This window comes from Mobula birostris, chromosome 2 (genome assembly GCF_030028105.1).
Source record: "Mobula birostris isolate sMobBir1 chromosome 2, sMobBir1.hap1, whole genome shotgun sequence".
NCBI lineage: Eukaryota > Metazoa > Chordata > Chondrichthyes > Myliobatiformes > Myliobatidae > Mobula > Mobula birostris.
Window position 1 is genome coordinate 142252682 of NC_092371.1, and position 19464 is coordinate 142272145.

Sequence of the window (19464 nt, forward strand, 5' to 3'; positions counted from 1 at the left end):
AAAGTTGGCACATATAAGGCTGCTAAATAATGTAAGAGCCTGTGGTGGAAAGATAACTAGTATGGATAGAAGTTTTGCTGACTGGCAGGTGACAGATTAAGAGAATGGACTAAGAGGTGGTATATGGAATGCAGTGGATTCCAGTTAATTGGGACACCTTGGGGCCAGTACATTTTAGCCCAATCAAATGCCTGTCTAAATAAACTGAAGTTTTGTGAAAATAGTTAAGGTATAAAAAAGACAGACTATCACTTAACTGAGTAACAGATTATGTTTTTAAATGAAATACAGAACAAATTGGAACACTATCAATACTAACAGAGTACTCTAAAATTGTATTAAGTTCCTAATTGTTATTGATAGAGGAATTTCATGGAGACCCCTCAGATAATTTTCTGCCTTCTTGCAATATTATCAACTATTGCATCCTCTGAATCTTAATTTTCATTGTAACATTCAAGATAATTATCAATACTTTCAGATTCTTCATAGTTCATAACAGTTCTAAATTGACTTGCTGCTTACTTCTTGCCCACTATCAGTGACAAAAATCACTGCTTTTTGAACAGAAGCGCACACACTGATGTTATTGCTGGTATAAGAAGTATTGCTTAAGTGTATGTTTGTAACACAGTGGTAGGAGTACATAACATGTGCTCCAGCTTGCACACAGAAATTTGTAGTGGTGTATTCTTTGTGGTTAACGGGTATGAAAAAAATCATATTAGCTACTTGTAACCACAATAATTTGTTTTGTATACAAGGCAATGGTAAATGCTTGGGATGAGCAAGAAGAACGTAAGCGATTGAAGGAGGAGCAGGAAGCGAGCCTCTACAAGTATAAGAGTAAGCAGCATGGCCTCTCAGTGTTGGAGGAGGAAGAAAAGGAATTCAGGCAAAATTTCCCACAATATAACAAGGTAGGATGAAATATTTTAATGAAGTTACTTCAGGTCTCACTTAGTAATACAAAACTCATGATCTATTATATATACTTCAGCTTCTTAATTTGCTAAATTTAAAACTGAATAGAATTAAACTGTACCATACAGATAAGTTTTAAGGTTTTGGTCATCTCCAAATCATTTTAAGAATCTTTGGGGATTCTTTCAATAAGCATATGCAAAACTAAAATGCTTTGATATTTAAAGCAGTATTTGTTCCTTTTGTAGGATTTCACTGATATTACATCCCAGCCCAGTCTTGAACAACAAGAGATAGACACTGAAGTTAAGGTCCCAGAGGCTAAAGCAGAACGTAGTGTGCCCATATCGCCAGGTTCCATTGAAATGTTCATAAAAATTCACCAGCAAATATATTTGGGATGTGCCCAATCTATGTGGTACCACCAGGGTGCACCAGCACATCAGAGTAGTGACTACCTTGGTGCTTTTGTGTCCTCTTATCATACAGCGGCAGTGCTAATTACAGAATTCTATTCTCTCATTGGTGAGTGCACTCAATTATTTTGATTGTATTATGTATTTATTGCTTTTGTTTATTATATAGGCTTTCAAATCAGTTTGTTGAGGAAAAAATGTATGATCCAGTTTTTTGTAATGTTGAGTATATGATGCAACTCAAAGTTGAAAAGCCGTCTACTTGTTTTCAGTGATTATATTCTTGGCTCTTGACTTCATGATTTCAATTCATCCTGCACTTGACAACAGAATTGAAAATGACAGCTTGTTTCTAGATTTGCACTGACCACTCGAGCATAGAATGATACAACACAATGATATATCTTTTGGTTCATCATGTTTGCTCCAACCTTGATGCCCAATTAACTAATCCCATTTGGCTGCACGTGGTCCATATCCCTGCATTCTCTGCCTATTCCTGTATCTGTCGAAGTACCTTATAAATATTGCTATTGTATCTGCTTCTACCACCTTCTTGGCACATATGCTTACCTTTCAAAAACCTTCCTTTAACCTCCCTTTCACCTTAAAGCTATGCCCTCTGGTATTTGGCATTTCCTCCTGGGGGTAGGGGGAATGGTGACTATCTACCCTTTCTATGCCTCTCATAATGTTATATACTTCCATCAGGTTGATGGTCCAGAGAAAACAATGCTAGTTTGTCCACCCTCTCATTTTAGTTAATACTTTCAGTTCTAGGTAATATCCCGGTGAACCTCTTCTGCATCCCCTTCAAAGCCTCCACATCCTTCTGAAAGTGTGACAACCGGCCTGTACATAATGCTGTAAAGGTGCATAACCAAAGCTGCAACTTGACTTAGTACCCCAAACCATAAAAGCAAATTTGCTGTACACCCTTTTTGCACTCTCTTTTCACTTGTGTTGCCTCTTTCATGGAGCTGCTGCCTCACACCCCAGGAGGTACAGGTCAGTGTTCCCAAGGGCCCTGCCATTTACTTTTCGCTTGTATTTGATTTCCCAAAATGCATCACTTCATACTTGTCTGGATTAAGCTCTATCCGCCATTCCTCCTCCCAGTTTTCCAACTGATATTTATCTTGCTATATACTTCGGCAGCTGTTTTCACTATCTACAACTCCACTCATTTTTGTGTCACAAAAACTTACTGAGCAAACCAACTGTGTTTTATTTGAGAGTACAACAGGTCCCAGAACTAATCCTCCTGGAACACCACTGGTTGCAGCATTCAGTCAGATAAACAGTCCTCTGCCACTATCCTCTGTCTTCCATGATACCTCCACAATTTTGGATCCAGCTTACCAACTCACTGTGGATTCCATGTGATTTTCATCTTTTGGACCAGCCTACTATAAGAGATTTTTGTCAATTTTGACTAAAGTTCAAGCTGATGACATCAACTGCCCTACCCTCTACCATCTTCATTGCATTTCCTAATAAAATCGATCAGATTATTGAGTCCGGGCCTTCAGCATAAAGCTATTGCTAACTATCTTTAATAAGTTCATGCTCTTCCAAATGTGAGTACGTTCTGTTGTTAAGAATCTTCTCTGATAATTCTCCTACCACTGATGTAAGGTTTACTAGTCTATACCTGGTTTGTCCCTGTTTCTTCTTTTTACAGCATTTAGGGAGATGCATGTGATAAAAATGTGAACATTGGTTGCTCCTTAATCACTGTAGCCTTTTTTTGTATATTAAAAAAGCTTACTTGTAAAGAAAAGCATAGACTAATGAGTAAGATTTATGGAATAAAAATTCCATGTCAGCTTATTTCTGTCAAAGGAATTATAAATATTAAATTTAGGCTACTATGTGAAAATTGGGTGTATGTTCTGAATTTAATAGTTGCAATATTTTTACAAGTAATAAATTATATATATGATATCTTATTTGGGTTAGATGCTTCCATGAGTGGTCAGCTTCATGGCAGTCAGTTGCTAATGAGTTCCCTCATCCGAAATGCTGTTTCTGAAGAAGGGAGCTCTGAGCTCATCCTGCCCCAGGAGGAAACATATGACTTCTATCACCATCCAAATATTCTAGAGGTCAAGAAATGTCAGCCTATTCTGAGAAATTTGACCCAAAGGGTGAAAGAATTACTGATAGATTGGCCTGACCATCCAGCCCTGTTGCAGGTGAGGAGAATTTAGTGTTGCCTAGTGTGTTTTAAATATTAAGGCTATGCTATGCTGAATGTGAGCTTGGTGCATGTTACCCCTGTTACGTAACCAGCAACAATGAATATTAATCGAGACAGGTTTTATAAAAACAACCAAACATTTATTAAACACGTATAAACGATAGGGAGAAAAAAAAACAAAGGAAAACTTTAACCGGAGGTTAACAGGTACGCAGCCGTTCATCAACTCCACTCGGCTCTGGTTCTTAAAGCGTTAAATGCTGAAACAGTTCTTAAAGCAATACAGTCAGATATAGTTCTTAAAGCGATAACTTCAAAAGTCCAACAGTTTTACACATTCAATTGGGAGAGACTTCTCTGGAGAAGGATTTCTTCACCGATGCCCCTTTACTGCTAGTTCTGTCCACAGGATTCCTGATGCCAAAAATAAACAGTTTAAATCAACTGACCTTAAATTCCTTTAGAGAGAGAGAGAAAGAGAGCACCTTTTTACATGAACTCTTTGCTCTTTCTGGCAAGAGTTATCTCGATGCAGGTACTCCTCCAACGAAGACTCAATAAGGTCGATTCTTTATTAAACTGCCAAACGATGCCGACTGCTCTCGATCCTTCACTTTGATGAATTCTTCACTCTCCCTTCAAAACTGTCGGAATTGAGTAAATTGGCACTTCCAGCCACAAATTTCCAGTTCAATAACACAATATCCTGTAAGAGAACGCACCTTCCGTTTTAAAAATGAAACTGCATCACTAAAACAAACACGCAACAGAAACGGAGGCACAACATGTTCTACCTGGAAATTTGCAAACTCAAAAATTAACTGCGTCACCTGAGTCGACCCTTATATAGTCACGGGGCACGTGTCATCACGTGACCTCACATCGGCGGGAAAATCACATCGGGTGACCTCCAAAAGACCATTACAGCATTCTCACAGAAAACATATCTCCTTGAGCATGTAACACCCCTCAGATCTATTGACACATGGCATTATCTGCACAGTTCATTGAACCAGTGAACCTTGGACCTAACGTTGTTGTGTGAAGGGAATAAAAGTTTCATTTGTTTAAAAATAACAAAATGAACAAATGACAGGAATGCATTTTGTTATTTTCTAATTTGTACAAGGGCTTCCTTGGCTTTAATGTGCTATTTTTATTAATGTTGGCAGGTTGCGAGGGGAGGCTCCCCTCCCCCGTTCCTTTCTAAAGTTTCAGTTGTCAGTACCATCTGGGCCTGATACCTTTTAAAAATGTTTGTGTTCAACTTGTTTTCATACTTCTATCACTTCCTGAAATTTTCCTTTTAATTGGTCCATCTCCTATATGGGAATGCTCCCATTTAAAGTAGTGTAATCTCTGAAAACAAAAGCACGTGACCATTTTATTCCTTCCCTTTGTATGAGTTATGATCCATGGACAAAGGGCAAATTGGGAGCAAAATTGTTTAAGTATGTTGTCATGATTTGGTAAAGGGCTAGGTCTAGAATGAAGCTTTAGTTTTGCCGGATGTCGACTTATTTACAGGAATGGAAACGTGCCTCAAGCCACTCTATTATTAAGCTAAGGAAGTTTTCTAGTTTGGTCTTATTAAGAGTAAATTTGCAATGTATTACCTGAAGAGACCTGCACTTTGTGCATTGGTTTTTGATTTGTTTTACCACACAATGGAAAGAATAAATGGATTTTTAAATTTATTGTGTATAAGAGATGCATAACAAATGAGTCATTTGTTACAATGGTAAAATCATAAGAAATTTCTGGAAACTTAACTTTCTTGAGCAAACCTAGATGTGCTATTTCTAACAGTTGCTGCTACTTCTACAATTTTAAGTCTAGCGATTTGTTTGCTGTCCCTAATGACAGATAAATTTGGATATTTTGAGTTTCAATTTGACATGGCAGCAGACATGTTCTAGATATTAAAATTATGTCATGATTATGTGAGTTGTGTAACTTTGGTAAGGAAACTCAAGGCACTCTTTTTTTTTCATAGTTGTTGGTTGTAATGGACAGAATTCAAGGCTTTCCCATCTCCAGTCCTCTGGCAAAATTCTTAACTGGTATGGAGATCCTCTTGAGCAAAGCCCAGGTGAGCTGTTTCCTCCTCATTGCTCCAAACTTCCAACAAACCTTTGTTTCAATGTAACTAAATGTGTTTGATGTTTATTCTGTAGGCAGTTTTCAACTTGATCTGTTTTGCAGGACTGGGAACAGAATGCTAGTCGCTCTGTCTCCTTGCGAGAGCACCTTGACGCTATCACCCACCTAATTATCCAGTGGAGGAAATTGGAGCTAAAGTAAGAGTCAAGTATTTCAAACAGATGATGACTTTCAGAGTAATTTGATGAATGTTTACTGTAGTGACAAATAGTCATGAATTGAAGGAGTGTGAAACAGCTTTATACAGAAGTTACTATACATCAGTCCAGATGTACTTGAAATGATCAATTTCATTTGCTTATAAACTGAAATAAAATTATGAGAATTTAATGATTCTGGCTTTGTACAGATGGGGCAAGGATCTGCATTCTGTTAGTGGTTTCCTTTGTTTTATCTCAGTGCACTGATGTGACGAAATGATATATGTGGAAGGCATGCAAAGGCAAGCTTTTAACTATATCTTGGTACAGGTGACAATAATAAAACAATTTACTAACATTTGTCATTAATATGTACATTATAGTTCTTGTGCATAAAGGGATGACATAGAAATTTCCTTACATTAATGAAGCTGCATATGAGTGCAGTGAGTATGCAGCAGATTGATTCTTAGGATCATGGTTTATTATATAAACAGAGATTGAGCAGACTGTGGTTTGTCTCAGGTTTAAAAAATGAGAATTGATCTTGTGAAATTTTATCTATTTCACTGCCTTCTAATGACTCTTCCAACAATTTTTTAACCCCCTCTGTTTGACATTGAATGGAATTGTCAGAGCTGAATTAACACCCTGGAGGTAGCTTCCTGATGGCGTGGCTTTAAGAGAAAATCTAAGATTGGATAACCTGTGAATGATTCTCCCTGAAACACTTTCACCATCTGAAATGTATGTAAGACGAATGTTGGAGTACTCATTTATCTAATGAGTGAAAGTTCGACACCATCCAGGGAAGGTAGATTATTGCCTTTGGTAATCCATGACCTCATTTAAATCTTCATTTCTCTCCATTATTTCACAACAAGGCTTCTTCAGCAGTATTTCCCAATAAGTTGACGGTGGTTATATAGAAGTGGAAGCAACATCATCAAGGTTTTCAACCAATATACATAATGTTTACCTCTGGAAATACATCCCTGTTCATTATTGCCAGTTGCATTCCTTAAACTGCTGACCTAACAGCAGCATAGAAATAACTTCATGTGAACTGTGGAAGTTCAGGAATGTAACGTTAATTTCAACTTCTCTAGAGCAATTAGGAATGATTTCAATCCTGACTTTTCCAGTCATGCTGTCTGAGAGTTATTTTTAAAAAAAGGCTGAACTTCACTTGGATGGCAAAGAGTCAATGGTATAAAGAAGCATGTCCAGTGGGATCATTTTGCTACTCCAGCACAATTGTACATCAACATTCATCTCAGGAAACTATTTGGCAATAGCAATGTAAACATGGTAGATGAACAGCTAATGATACTGAAGAATGCACAGTTGGGGGAAAAAATTTAAGATAAGTGAAGTGGAATATCATATGAAGTTAAGGTGAAAACTAAAATATCATTTTCCTAAACAAAACCTCAAATGTTTTGCAAAGGTTACGATCTATTTGCATAAATGTTGTCTTCCAAGGCCATGCAGGTGATTCAACCTTAATTTTTAGTTATATTCTAACTATATTTTTAAAATTTCTGCCCACAGCTGCTGGTATTATAGTCTTGACATTGTGAGGAAAAGACAGATGGAGAAATCATCTAATCATTGGTTTTCATTATATCAGTTGGTTGAAAAATACCTTCAGAAGCAAGCAGGAGAAGATTTGGAAGGTAGTATAATTTGCTTTAATTTTCGTAGTGAAGTCAAGATATTCAGCAACCAGTTGATTAAGTATATGGCTGCTTTGCAGTCACCTTACAGTACCTGAGCATCTTACTGTTAAATTTGGAACTTTTATCACACACTCTGTAATGTTGGATTATTTGAGTGTTTAAACTTGGAGTAAAGACAGCTGAAACGTCTCAACCCAAGCAAAGCTGCAGGACCGGATGGTGTCAGTACCAGGGTGCTCAAAGCCTACTTCGCCATGTCTTCAACATGAGCCTGAGGCTCCGGAGGGTTCCTGTGCTGTGGAAGACATCCTGCCTCGTCCCTGTGACGAAGACGCCGTGCCCCAGCGGCCTCAATGACTACAGACCGGTGGCATTGACCTCCCACATCATGAAGACCCTGGAGAGACTTGCTCTGGAGCTGCTCCGGCCTATGGTCAGGCCACACTTAGATCCCCTCCAGTTCGCCTACCAGCCCTGACTAGGAGTTGAGGATGCCATCGTCAACCTGCTGAACCGTGTCTACGCCCACCTGGACAAGCCAGCGAGCACTGTGAGGGTCATGTTTTTTGACTTCTCCAGTGCGTTCAACACCATCCGCCCTGCTCTGCTGGGGGAGAAGCTGACAGCGATGCACGTGGATGCTTTTCTGGTGTCATGGATTCTTGATTACCTGACTGGCAGACCACAGTATGTGTGCTTGCAACACTGTGTGTCCGACAGAGTGATCAGCAGCACTGGGGCTCCGCAGGGGACTGTCTTGTCTCCCTTTCTCTTCACCATTTACACCTCGGACTTCAACTACTGCACAGAGTCTTGTCATCTTCAGAAGTTTTCTGATGACTCTGCCATAGTTGGATGCATCAGCAAGGGAGATGAGGCTGAGTACAGGGCTATGGTAGGAAACTTTGTCACATGGTGTGAGCAGAATTATCTGCAGCTTAATGTGAAAAAGACTAAGGAGCTGGTGGTAGACTGGAGGAGAGCTAAGGTACCGGTGACCCCTGTTTCCACCCAGGAGGTCGGTGTGGACATGGTAGAGGATTACAAATACCTGGGGATATGAATTGACAATAAACTGGACTGGTCTAAGAACACTGAGGCTGTCTACAAGAAGGGTCAGAGCGGTCTATTTCCTGAGGAGACTGAGGTCCTTTAACATCTGCTGGACGATGCTGAGGATGTTCTACGAGTCTGTGGTGGCCAGTGCTATCATGTTTGCTGTTGTGTGCTAGGGCAGCAGGCTGAGGGTAGCAGGCACCAACAGAATCAACAAACTCATTCGTAAGGCCAGTGATGTTGTGGGGATGGAACTGGACTCTCTCACGGTGGTGTCTGAAAAGAGGATGCTGCCTAAGTTGCATGCCATCTTGGACAACGTCTCCCATCCACTACATAATGTACTGGCTGGGCACAGGAGTACATTCAACCAGAGACTCATTCCACCGAGATGCAACACTGAGCGTCATAGGAAGCCATTCCTGCCTGTGGCCATCAAACTTTACAACTCCTCCCTTGGAGGGTCAGACACCCTGAGCCAATAGGCTGGTCCTGGACTTATTTCCTGGCATAATTTACATATTATTATTTAACTATTTATGGTTTTATTACTATTTAATTATTTGTGGTGCAACTGTAACGAAAACCAATTTCCCCCGGGATCAATAAAGTATGACTATGTATACATTTAACAAAATCAATCCGAGTTCCGTTTAAAAATTTAAAAATTTTAGAAGCTTCCAAAAGTTTCTGTCTGAAATTGTATAGTTAGCAACACTTAACAATGAGATTATATTTATATTCACACATATGACAATGGTATTAAACCTGATTCTGAAAAAAAAGTGATTTTTGTCACTGATAGTTGGCGAGAAATAAGCAGGAAAGAAATTCAGAACTGCTTTGCTCACTGTGGTTTCAAACAATCAGGCTTGGAGATACCACAAATGGCTGGGAGTGAAAATGCTAAAATTGCAAAATGGTTTCAAGTTAAGAACTACAAAGCATTTGAAGGTATCGACAATTGCCTTGAATGTTACAATAAAAGTGAAGATTTGAAGGATGCAGTTGTTGAAAGCATTGTATAATGGCAGTCCATTATCTGCTGTTGGTGTCTGTGCTGAATTCCTCTGTTGATAACTTTTAGGAAGTAATACAGTTTTATAGTACTGTGGTAGTATTGATAGTTCTCTAATTTGTTCTGTATTTCATTTTAATATATAATTTGTTACTTGTTTTTTTATACATTTTTAACTATTTCCATGAAACTTCTGCTAATTTGGGCATTGGGGCAACTGCTTAATTGGACAAAAACATACGGGTCCCGATGTATCCCAATTAACTGGAATCCGCTGTTTGTGTGTGTACAGTACATACAGCTAAAGCTGTAAGTGGGAAGTTGTTGAAGTAAGTTATTTTATTCATTGACATTTCTTCTATCATCATAGCATTCATAAATTTTGAACTTCTGATACCAACATATCATATTTCTTTAATTAACCTGGTAGTAGAATTGGCTCCCTTATTGTTTCTACTTTCCCACATACAGTTGGTGTTTTTAGAAATTACCTGAAGACTCTCCCTTTTTTTTTTGATTCTGCAGGATATTTCCATAATTAGGGTACGCTTGACTGACTTAAGATATTGTTTGTGTACTTCTGCCTAATAAATTATTTCTCTTTTAACTTAAGCTTTTTTCATTCTAAATAGAAGTGGCTGATGGCATGACACTATCAGAGGTGATCAAAATACTGCAAGCTTTTATTGAAGGAGCCACCTTGGCAGAATTCCAATTCCGGTTATCAATGCTGCTAGCATTCCATTGTCATGTACTGGTAGTGCCAGAGCAGGAGGGGAAAGGTAAATATCTGAATTACAGAAGTTATTGTAGTGTTACGTCAACTTAGTCTTGATATTCTTTTTTTCATTTTAAGAACTGCATGGTACTTTTTAAATAATTACTTTCCCAATGAGAAGAAAATGGATTAAATGAAAATTTAACTACCATCTTGTTGAAGAGTACACTATACAGAAGAAATATCAAGCTAATTTTGATGAAGGCTGTAGTTATACTCTAGGCCTGTTAGGTTTTTATTTGGAGATATTTGAAAGATTAGGGAACCAGACAAGACTCAAAAGAGTTCACATTTTAATGCTCTCGGAAAATGGGCAGGGTACACAGCAGATCATTTGGATGAAATCCCATGCAGATCTAAGGTAGAAAAGACTAGAAGGATTAAGATCATGGGAATCTGTTGCAGTCTGATTGAAATAAAATTCTGAGATGGAATAAGAGGAGAGTTGTATTTTAAAACAGGTCTAATGGAGCAAGTTGAAAAGGAATAGATTGCAGGAGTTAAAAGTACAATTCAACTGGTAATGGATGTGAAGTGTGATGAAATGAGACAGTTAAGCGTCGGTGCACTTAATTAAGATAAATGATTTTAGAATTTTGTATTTTGTTTTGACTAAGTTATAGAATTGTTAAATTATTCCTGTAAAAATTTAAAACCTATCTATTGATGATTGGATAATTTGTGCATCTTTCCTTGGGCATGTGTATGCACGTATTTTAAAATATTTCATTAAATGAGTAATGACATTTCACAATAAAATCTTCATTTTAGATGCCTTATGCAGTTTACTGTGGAATTTGTACAACTACTACAAGCAATTTTCAGAGACCATTGCTGCTAGAATAACTGAATGTCGTAGTCCAATAGAGAAAGAATTGAAGGTATCAATGCAAATTTACTGACTGTGTTCTTTAAAGTGACAGTAAGTCCGTAAAATAGATTGCTGACAATTTTTTGTCTCCGGCTGTTGAGTACAACTTGGAGGTAGTTTTCAGTTGCATTGCTGATGCTTGTTTGCTTATAGGTTTGGGTGTGTTATTGCCTGGCATTATTTGGCATACTCAAATTTTGGAGGTGAAATTGGTTATTTTTAAAGGTTTTGGAGCCCTGTTCTTCACTAATAGTACATTTTGGATATGGACTGTAATTCAAAGACTCTTGCAGTCAATTGTGCCTGTACCAGTTCTTTATATTAAAATAAAAATATTTTGAAATTTAAGTTTGTATCAGCAAGAGACCTGTCTGGGGTGATGTCCTTTGTATTGTGTTCCCAGTTGTCATGCAGGGTTTCTAGCCAAATTAAGCCAGGATGTTGTCCCTTTTTCCAGGGTTGTAGTTATCCTGTTAATTCACAGCCCACCCCACAAGATCTCTGGTTTTGCAGGAAATTTGGTGTCCTGAACCAGTGTCTGATTCAGGACACCAATTGAACAGGTGTCAATCTGCCCGAGTTTTAGGGCAGATTTCTTTTTCCTTTGAAATAGAGTGTCCTGTATCAATCATACATTTCTGATGTGCTGTCCATCTCTTTGTAGGTAGTGCTGCAAAATGTTTTACCTTTTGGGTTTAGAAGTATTGTACTGATGTATTGTTTTGCCCTGAATTTCCCTTCTAACTTTAATCATTTTGTCTCCAGGACTACATTAGGATTTGCAGATGGAATGATGTCAGTTACTGGGCTGTAAAGCAGTCAGTGGAGAAAGCGCACAGGTAATTATGGCTGTTGGAGGGTTTTAAAAGAAAATGTTAATTGGGACTTCCCCAAAACAATGTAGAAAACCTATCAAGAGCTGACTATTCAAAAACACATTTTCTAAATGTACCCCTTAAATGTTTCTGGGAAGCAAAAGCATGCCATTTTTGTTGATAATAAAACGTGTGGTTTTGCTGCAGTCCTTCATCCAACGTAGATTTTGCTGTTATTTCTTAAGCTGAAATATGGGTCAAGAAGTTTCTCTTTTACTTGGTACAATTTATAGCTTGCTATTGCATGGTGTAATTGAGATGAGTGCTGTTGATGCATCTTGGGGGATGCAAATTGCAAGGGAAATCAGAGTTGAAAGCCATTTGCAAATGGATTACCCAGATCGGAGAATCTCAACCCAAATGGCAACCTAGGCCAACTGATCCAAATAGTTTATTTCTGTGCTCGGTGTTCGTTGTCTAGTAAATTATAGATTTTGACTGTTTTTTTGCAGGTAAACAAGAAATTGCTCAGCTTATCTCAGCAATGGGATATATTCATTTATATAATTTCTGCTGTGGTGTTTGAGTTCCTTAACACATTGTGCCATCAGTTGAAGCATGGCCTCTCAGAGAGCATAAATGCTCAGGATGTGATTGAAGTCTGCGTTCATTGTTAACCAGCAGCCTCAGCTTTTTGCTGATAGAAGATTTGATAGATATTATTTAGGTAAATAATCAGCAATGGATGGATATGTTTGATGGTCTCCAGAATAGTTGTGATGTTAACAGTAGTTAGAAGTGTATTACGCTATGTTCGTATGAACAGTCATAGGGACAGGGTTTATCCATTTAGCTGCTCACCCTGATTTCCTGAATTTGTTTCATGATCCTTAATGCTATTGTTTCCGAGTCAACTCATGCCTTCAGTTAGCTCTGAATCATTAGTTTTAGGGATATGAATTTTTGATTACCAGGATATTCTAGGGAGGAAAGCCGCTCCTGATTTCACTCAACTGCCTAAACAAAAAGCAGAACAACAAATTTATGCTTTTCAGTCCTCATGATGTGACTCCTTAAACAGATTGTGAACCTGAACTTTATCCATTCTGTCATTACATTGTGCTAGTTGTTCATTTTCCTGAACTGATACAGTACTCCAGATTTATCTGTCTCATTGACTTTGTATGTGCTTGTAGGACATTGTTTAAGTTGATGAAGAAGTTTGAAACTGCTCTCCAACAGCCATGCCGTCCTGCATTAACAGAGATGGGAAGAACTGGAAAGTTGAGTAGTTTTGATCAACAAAAATGGACCAAGATAGAAAAGCTAAATTGTACACTAAGGAAAGTTTTCACAGAAAAATGGGATTCAACACAGGTATATAAGCAGTAGCTTTATAGCATTAGCAGACTATGAATTTACTACCTGTTGAGCAATAATAATGGTGAAAAAGAACAATGAGTATTGAAACAAATTAAGTTATTGAAACTGGTTTGTGATTGACAGATTCTATGAACGTTATTTATAAATTCTTTTAGCTTTCTAACGTAGAATTAACCATGTGTTGTTCTGAAATCTTAATGCCAACCTTTTATAGTTGGGATCTGTATGTGGCATATCATGTCATTTTGGCTTAATGCAATTTCAAACCAGTTGATTGATTTTCACTTGGTGTCTCATTTATTCCTTTGCTCCTTTTGAGTACCAGCTGTAGTTCAGCTGGTAATACTTACTCTGAATTTGAATTTCACTCCACCAGAAGATCAAGTGTAATACTGAGGGAGTGCTAGGATTTTTTTAGATCAGACTTTGAGTATCTGAATCATTTTTGTTGCATCAAGTAGCTAAAACGTTGCATGGAACGACTATACAGAAGTGTGTCAAAAGGAGCCTCCATTATCATGAAGAAATGGTTATTACCCTATCCCATTTATGGGAGCTTGCTATGTGAATATCAGCTATCATGTCTCTTACGTTCAGTAGCAATACCTGATATGTACTAAATTGGTTCTACAATACTGAAAGAGATGTGAATAATGCAAAAAAAATTCTATGTTTGTCTTTTAGAAGTATCACTGTACATCCTGGGTACATTGCCTCTGAAGTTATTGCTCAATCTAAATTTCAACCTTGCCCAGACTTCAGAAATTCTCAACTACTAATAGCTTTATTTGATCTGGAATGTTGCCAAAATGCTGTATTAACTTTAGGTTATTGAAATTCGGATTATATTTTACCTACTATTTCCAAACTTTAGTGTATTTAAAAGGAGTTTTTAATGCATACCTTTGTTAGCTTTGCTTACCAGCTTGTTCAATACCTTTTGTTATAATGTTTTTTTTCTTCTGTTGGAAGTAAATGAGTAAACTGCATGGCAATTATGGGTGGCCCTCTATATCTGTTCTCATATTCTTAACAGTAGCACAACTTCCAATTCCAGGTTTACTGTGCCCTCCATCTTTCATTGTGCAAAGTTATTTCCAGTTAAGCTATATATATTTCCCTTCAAGCAAGTGTGTGAAATGCTCTAGTCAAATGTAAATGGAATTAATGTAGTTTAATTGGTTTTTCTTAGTACAAAAGAGTTGTGCTGTTTTATCAAAATATATTCATACTTAATGTATGTTAAAATAATAAATCTTGTTTCAAAGAGTTTGGAATAAAATTGATAATTACTATTTGAGTAAGAATGGAAAAAAAAACATGGTCTTGATGGTATAAACTTGTTTCATTATTTTAAATACTTAATTGGTTGTCAGCCCAGTTACAGTTGAACATTATGGGAACTTTGAAAGCAAGATGTTGTAACTGATGCAGTGGCATTTGCCTTTTGACTTTAACTTTGTTGTACACTTTCTTGATTTCTAATGCTATTGAATGATATTTCAGGCAATTTTTCCTAACTTGGGAAAAAGCATTCTTTATAAAGATGCGAATTCTCTTCAGACTCATCTGCCAGTACTATGTAAAAGGATGAGAAAACTGTGTTTGAAGCTGGTGACAAAAAGTTCCCTTCCAAGATTGGTGGAAAGTCTGGATCAATTTGCAGGTATTAAAAGATGAAGCTTGACGTTCCTTGCCCTTGTATTAGCAGGCACCTGTCAACTGTAATCTGAATATAGATCTAAATGAAATGTCCAATAGCTTAAAAAGTCATTGCTGAAAGTTCGGTTCTGCTAAGAGTATTGGTTATCGTTGTACCAAGGCTGAGTTGGAGCACAAAGTTACAAATAAATTGGGTGATGAAAAGCTGACTTAGAAAAAAGATTATTTGCAGAGACTCGTTGAGCATTCCTTGAGCAGCAAGAGATGGAAAGATTTGAAAGAGAATTGGAAGTGGACTTTGAACTACAGAATCCCTTGTCTGGTATTTTGTGGATAATACTTGAATTGTTACATTTCATGAATTTATCTCTCACGGACTTAAGGTTTTGGCTTATAAATTCTTGTTCATATACACTATGAATAATAATTTTCATCCATGAAAATGCAGAACTGGCCACTGCAGGTGATAAACTGGAGGTGAAGTGTATAGATGAATTAGGGGGCAGCTAGGTAACCATATGAAGAAGTATTATGCTGATAAATTTAGATGTGAGAATACCAGAAAGGCATTAGTGCTGGTATTTGGGCCTAATAGGCCATTTTTATTCCATATAACTTGCAAGTATATTGAGTGGGGGAGGGTGGTGTGGGTGGAGGAACAAAATGCTGCAGGTACGGAATAACTGAAGTAAAACTAGATGTGCGAATGTTGCCTTCATTCAACAGACTGGTCAACTTGGAAGAGAAATTTAAGGTTCACTTTTAATTTTTGATGGGTGATTGGAAAAATATTCATGGAGCAGAGTCGCTATCTGCTCTTACTCTCTCCCCTGATGCTACAGAGGGATTCGTATTTCCTGTTTTTAGTTCTATGGGTTACTTGTATATAATTGTATTTTACTTTACTGGTGGGTCAAAAGAAGATACTTGGCACATAATATTGCTGTCATGATCATGGACCATTTTCAAAGATGCTTTTCCTTTGCCAGTAAATATATTTCAATGGTGAGAATGGAACAATCAGAGATGTTCTTGTTGACTATCTAGAGACTTTCCAAAAATTGATTAATCTCTCCTAATCAATATAGGCGATGTTATCACTGGAGCACAACATCTCCAGGCTCTTGCGGTTGATCAGAATGCTGATAAGGATGTACAGAAATCAGAAGTCAAACATATTTTGATGCAGAAGCAAAGGACATTGGCAGACCTCTTCAAGCATCTTGCTGAGATTGGTGAGTATAACGTACTGTGTCAAGGAACAAAGGCTCCTGGATTTTGCTTTGGTTTCTTTTAACTTGAAAATGTTTACTTCTTTCAGCCAACTTGGGTAACTGATAAAACAGATGTTAACTAATTCAGAATCTCTCTCTGTATTGTATGAGCACAAATATTCATGTAAATGATAGTTTCTGACCAACGACTTAGGTTCCTGAATCCTATTGCTTCTTTTGTACCAGTGCTCACTTTCTAGCTCAAAACACTAGTATAAGGATCTCCTGTTGGCCAAACAATTGATCCTTCTCCCTGCTTTGGTAAGGGGTCTTTCACAGGATAGTTTCTGGAGTTCCTGCTGCTCCACAGCAAAAACTACTTCACTATTATTCTCTTTCTTTTCTGCACTATTATGCTTTACTTCTGTTGGTTTGAACTTAACTTGGCTAGACAGTGTTGACTTTTTTTTTGGCTCTGGCCCAAGGCTATAAAGTAGCATTATCTCATTGTTCTTCCAAACATGGACTTGCCTCTGATACCATTCCTTTTCTTTTCTCAGACCATTTTAAGCCAGTTTAAGTCAGATAGTGTGCTTGGAGTACTTGAGATACAGACTGCTCTTTCGTAAGTCTGCAGCAGGTTGGTTGTTGGTAGGGTCTTTATGATCACCTCCATTTACTCTGATTTGGCTACCCCTGCGCAAGAACCCTAGTTCACAGAATAGTTCACAAAGTGGTGGGGTAAAAACAGTCTCTCAAAATCGTGACTTCCATTCCTTCCAGAACATGGTGTCAACAAAGGCATTTGTTTTGTCTACTTCCACTGTCTTTGAGTTCTTCCATTTAGTTGTTTTGCAGACTTTAAATTCCTGCATGGCCGGCAGCAACAGTTAACATTCCCTGCCAGCTGAATAAATTACATCTGATGGAATCAATCACATTAATGAATACTGCTCTGTTAAAGGAATAGAATAACTGAAATACAGATGCAGCATCAAGCTATTTTAGAGAAAATAACAGCAGAAAAGCAGTCTTGAACTTCCAGGAGCACCAAGTTGCCCTGAGCAGTTACTTTGGCGAAAACCTCCTGACAGATATTCACAAATATTTAAGCCAATTAAAAATTGGACTGTGAGTAACTTGGTTGAACAAAAAGTAGATTACTTTTGAGTGACAAGTTTTCGCCCCCACTTTTGGGTGCTCTGGCTAAGATTTTTAAATTGTGAGCTACTAGATGACTGGAGGATGGCAAACGTGGCTCCTCTTTTCAAAAAAGGGCAGTAGGGAAAAGCCTGGAAATTATAAATATGTCAGCTTAACATCAATAGAATCAAAATTGAGTTGCATCAATATATTGGGCCCAGCACATATCATTCAGGATGTTGACAACCAGGAAAATTATAGGTAAAAAGTTCCAAGGACAGGATTAATTATTACTTGAAAAGACAAACTAATCAGAAATGGTCAGCCCGGCTTGGTCAAGGGCAGATCTTAGATGGACAATCTGATTGAATTTTTGAGGAGCTAATAAAACCTCTAGATGTTGTAGGTTGTGTGGTTTACATGGACTTTAGTAAGGTCTTAGAGCAATTTAAGGGATCAGCCCAAAAGATTACTGGGACATTGCATCCAAAATTGGTTTGGTAATAGGACATGTGATGGTAGTAGGTTGTTTATAAGATTAACATTAAGGCATCAGATTTGTAACCTTTGCTGTTCGTAGTACTATATGTAAATGATTTAGGTGTGGTTGTAAGAGGAATCATCAGTAAGTTCGTGGGTGGAGTGGACGGAGAGTTGTGGATGGTGTGGAATGTAGTTTTAGGCTATGGGGTGAAATCATTGTGTAAGTGGTAATGGACTGACAACCGGAGTTTAACGTGATAGGATGCATTTTGGGAGTACTAATGACGCAAATGCATCTTGGCTTTGATGACTATGGCCAAGTTTGCAGATCATACAAAGGTAAGTGGAGGAGCAGCTAGTGTTGAGGAAGCGGGGAGCCTGCAGAAGTACTTGGACCGATTAGGAGAATCGGCAAAGAAGCAGCACTGTAGGGAAGTGTCTGGTCGTGAACTTTGGTAGAAAGAATGAAGGCACAGACTGTTTTTTAAACAGGGAATGAATTCATAAATCAGAGGTGCAAAGGGACCTGGCAGAGCCAGTGCATGTTAGTATTCATTTCAAAAGGATTGGAATATTAAAGCAGGGATATAATGCTGATGCCTTATAAGGCATTGGTCTGGCCACATTTGCAGTATTGTGAGTAGTTTAAGACCCTTATCCAAAAAAAGCATATGCTGACGTTGGAGGGGATCCAGAGGAGATTTACGAGAAAGATCTGGGGAATGAAAGGGTTAATGTTTGAGGATCATTTGATAGCTCTAGGCATGTACTCAAAGAAGTTTAGAAGAAAGAGTATGGATCTCATTTTAAAAACTACCAAATGTTGGAAGGCCTAGCTAGAATGGATGTGGAGAGAATGTTTGCAATAGTGGAAGAGTCTAGGACCAGAGGGCACAGCCTCAGAATAGAAAATCTTCCTTTGGAGCAGAGACGAGGTGGAATTTCTTTAGTCAGAGAATGGTGAATCTGTAGGATTCATTGCCAAAGGCAGCTGTGGAGGCCAAATCATTGGTTGCATTTAAAGCAGAGATTAATAGTTTCTTGTAAACACGAGGAATTCTGCAGATGCTGGAAATTCAAGCAACACACATCAAAGTTGCTGGTGAACGCAGCAGGCCAGGCAGCATCTCTAGGAAGAGGTACAGTCGACATTTCAGATGAAGGGTCTCGGCCCAAAACGTCGACTGTACCTCTTCCTAGAGATGCTGCCTGGCCTGATTAATAGTTTCTTGATTAGTAAGGGCATCAATGGTCATCGGAAAAGGCTAGAGAACGGGGTTACAATATTAAATCAGGAAATCAGCCCATTGAATGATTAAATGGGTCTACGAGCCTACATGTCATGGTCTTACCATGAATGGTGAGGTCCTAGGGAGTCTTGAGGAAATGTCATATCCTTGAAGGTGGCAGTGCAAGTAGTAAAAAAAAAAAAAAAAAAAAAAAAAAAAGGCATGCAGAAAGCTGGCCTTGACAGTGAGGACATTGGAATACACAAGCAGAGAGGTTATGTTCC

The 19464-nt window shown here is 38.0% G+C and overlaps 1 protein-coding gene across 3 annotated transcripts in view; it reads left to right on the top strand.

Annotated features, from left to right (window-relative positions):
• mdn1 (midasin AAA ATPase 1) overlaps positions 1 to 19464 on the top strand; it is a 165294-nt gene that overhangs the window by 101752 nt on the left and 44078 nt on the right. For all 3 annotated transcript variants that reach the window (XM_072249925.1, XM_072249923.1, XM_072249924.1), the window contains exons 64-75: positions 765 to 920; positions 1173 to 1449; positions 3303 to 3538; positions 5540 to 5635; positions 5749 to 5843; positions 7401 to 7525; positions 10235 to 10384; positions 11152 to 11261; positions 12017 to 12090; positions 13263 to 13443; positions 14956 to 15115; positions 16200 to 16346. In XM_072249925.1, the coding sequence (XP_072106026.1) occupies positions 765 to 920; positions 1173 to 1449; positions 3303 to 3538; positions 5540 to 5635; positions 5749 to 5843; positions 7401 to 7525; positions 10235 to 10384; positions 11152 to 11261; positions 12017 to 12090; positions 13263 to 13443; positions 14956 to 15115; positions 16200 to 16346 (1807 nt within the window). The remainder of the gene's footprint in view (positions 1 to 764; positions 921 to 1172; positions 1450 to 3302; positions 3539 to 5539; positions 5636 to 5748; positions 5844 to 7400; positions 7526 to 10234; positions 10385 to 11151; positions 11262 to 12016; positions 12091 to 13262; positions 13444 to 14955; positions 15116 to 16199; positions 16347 to 19464) is intronic.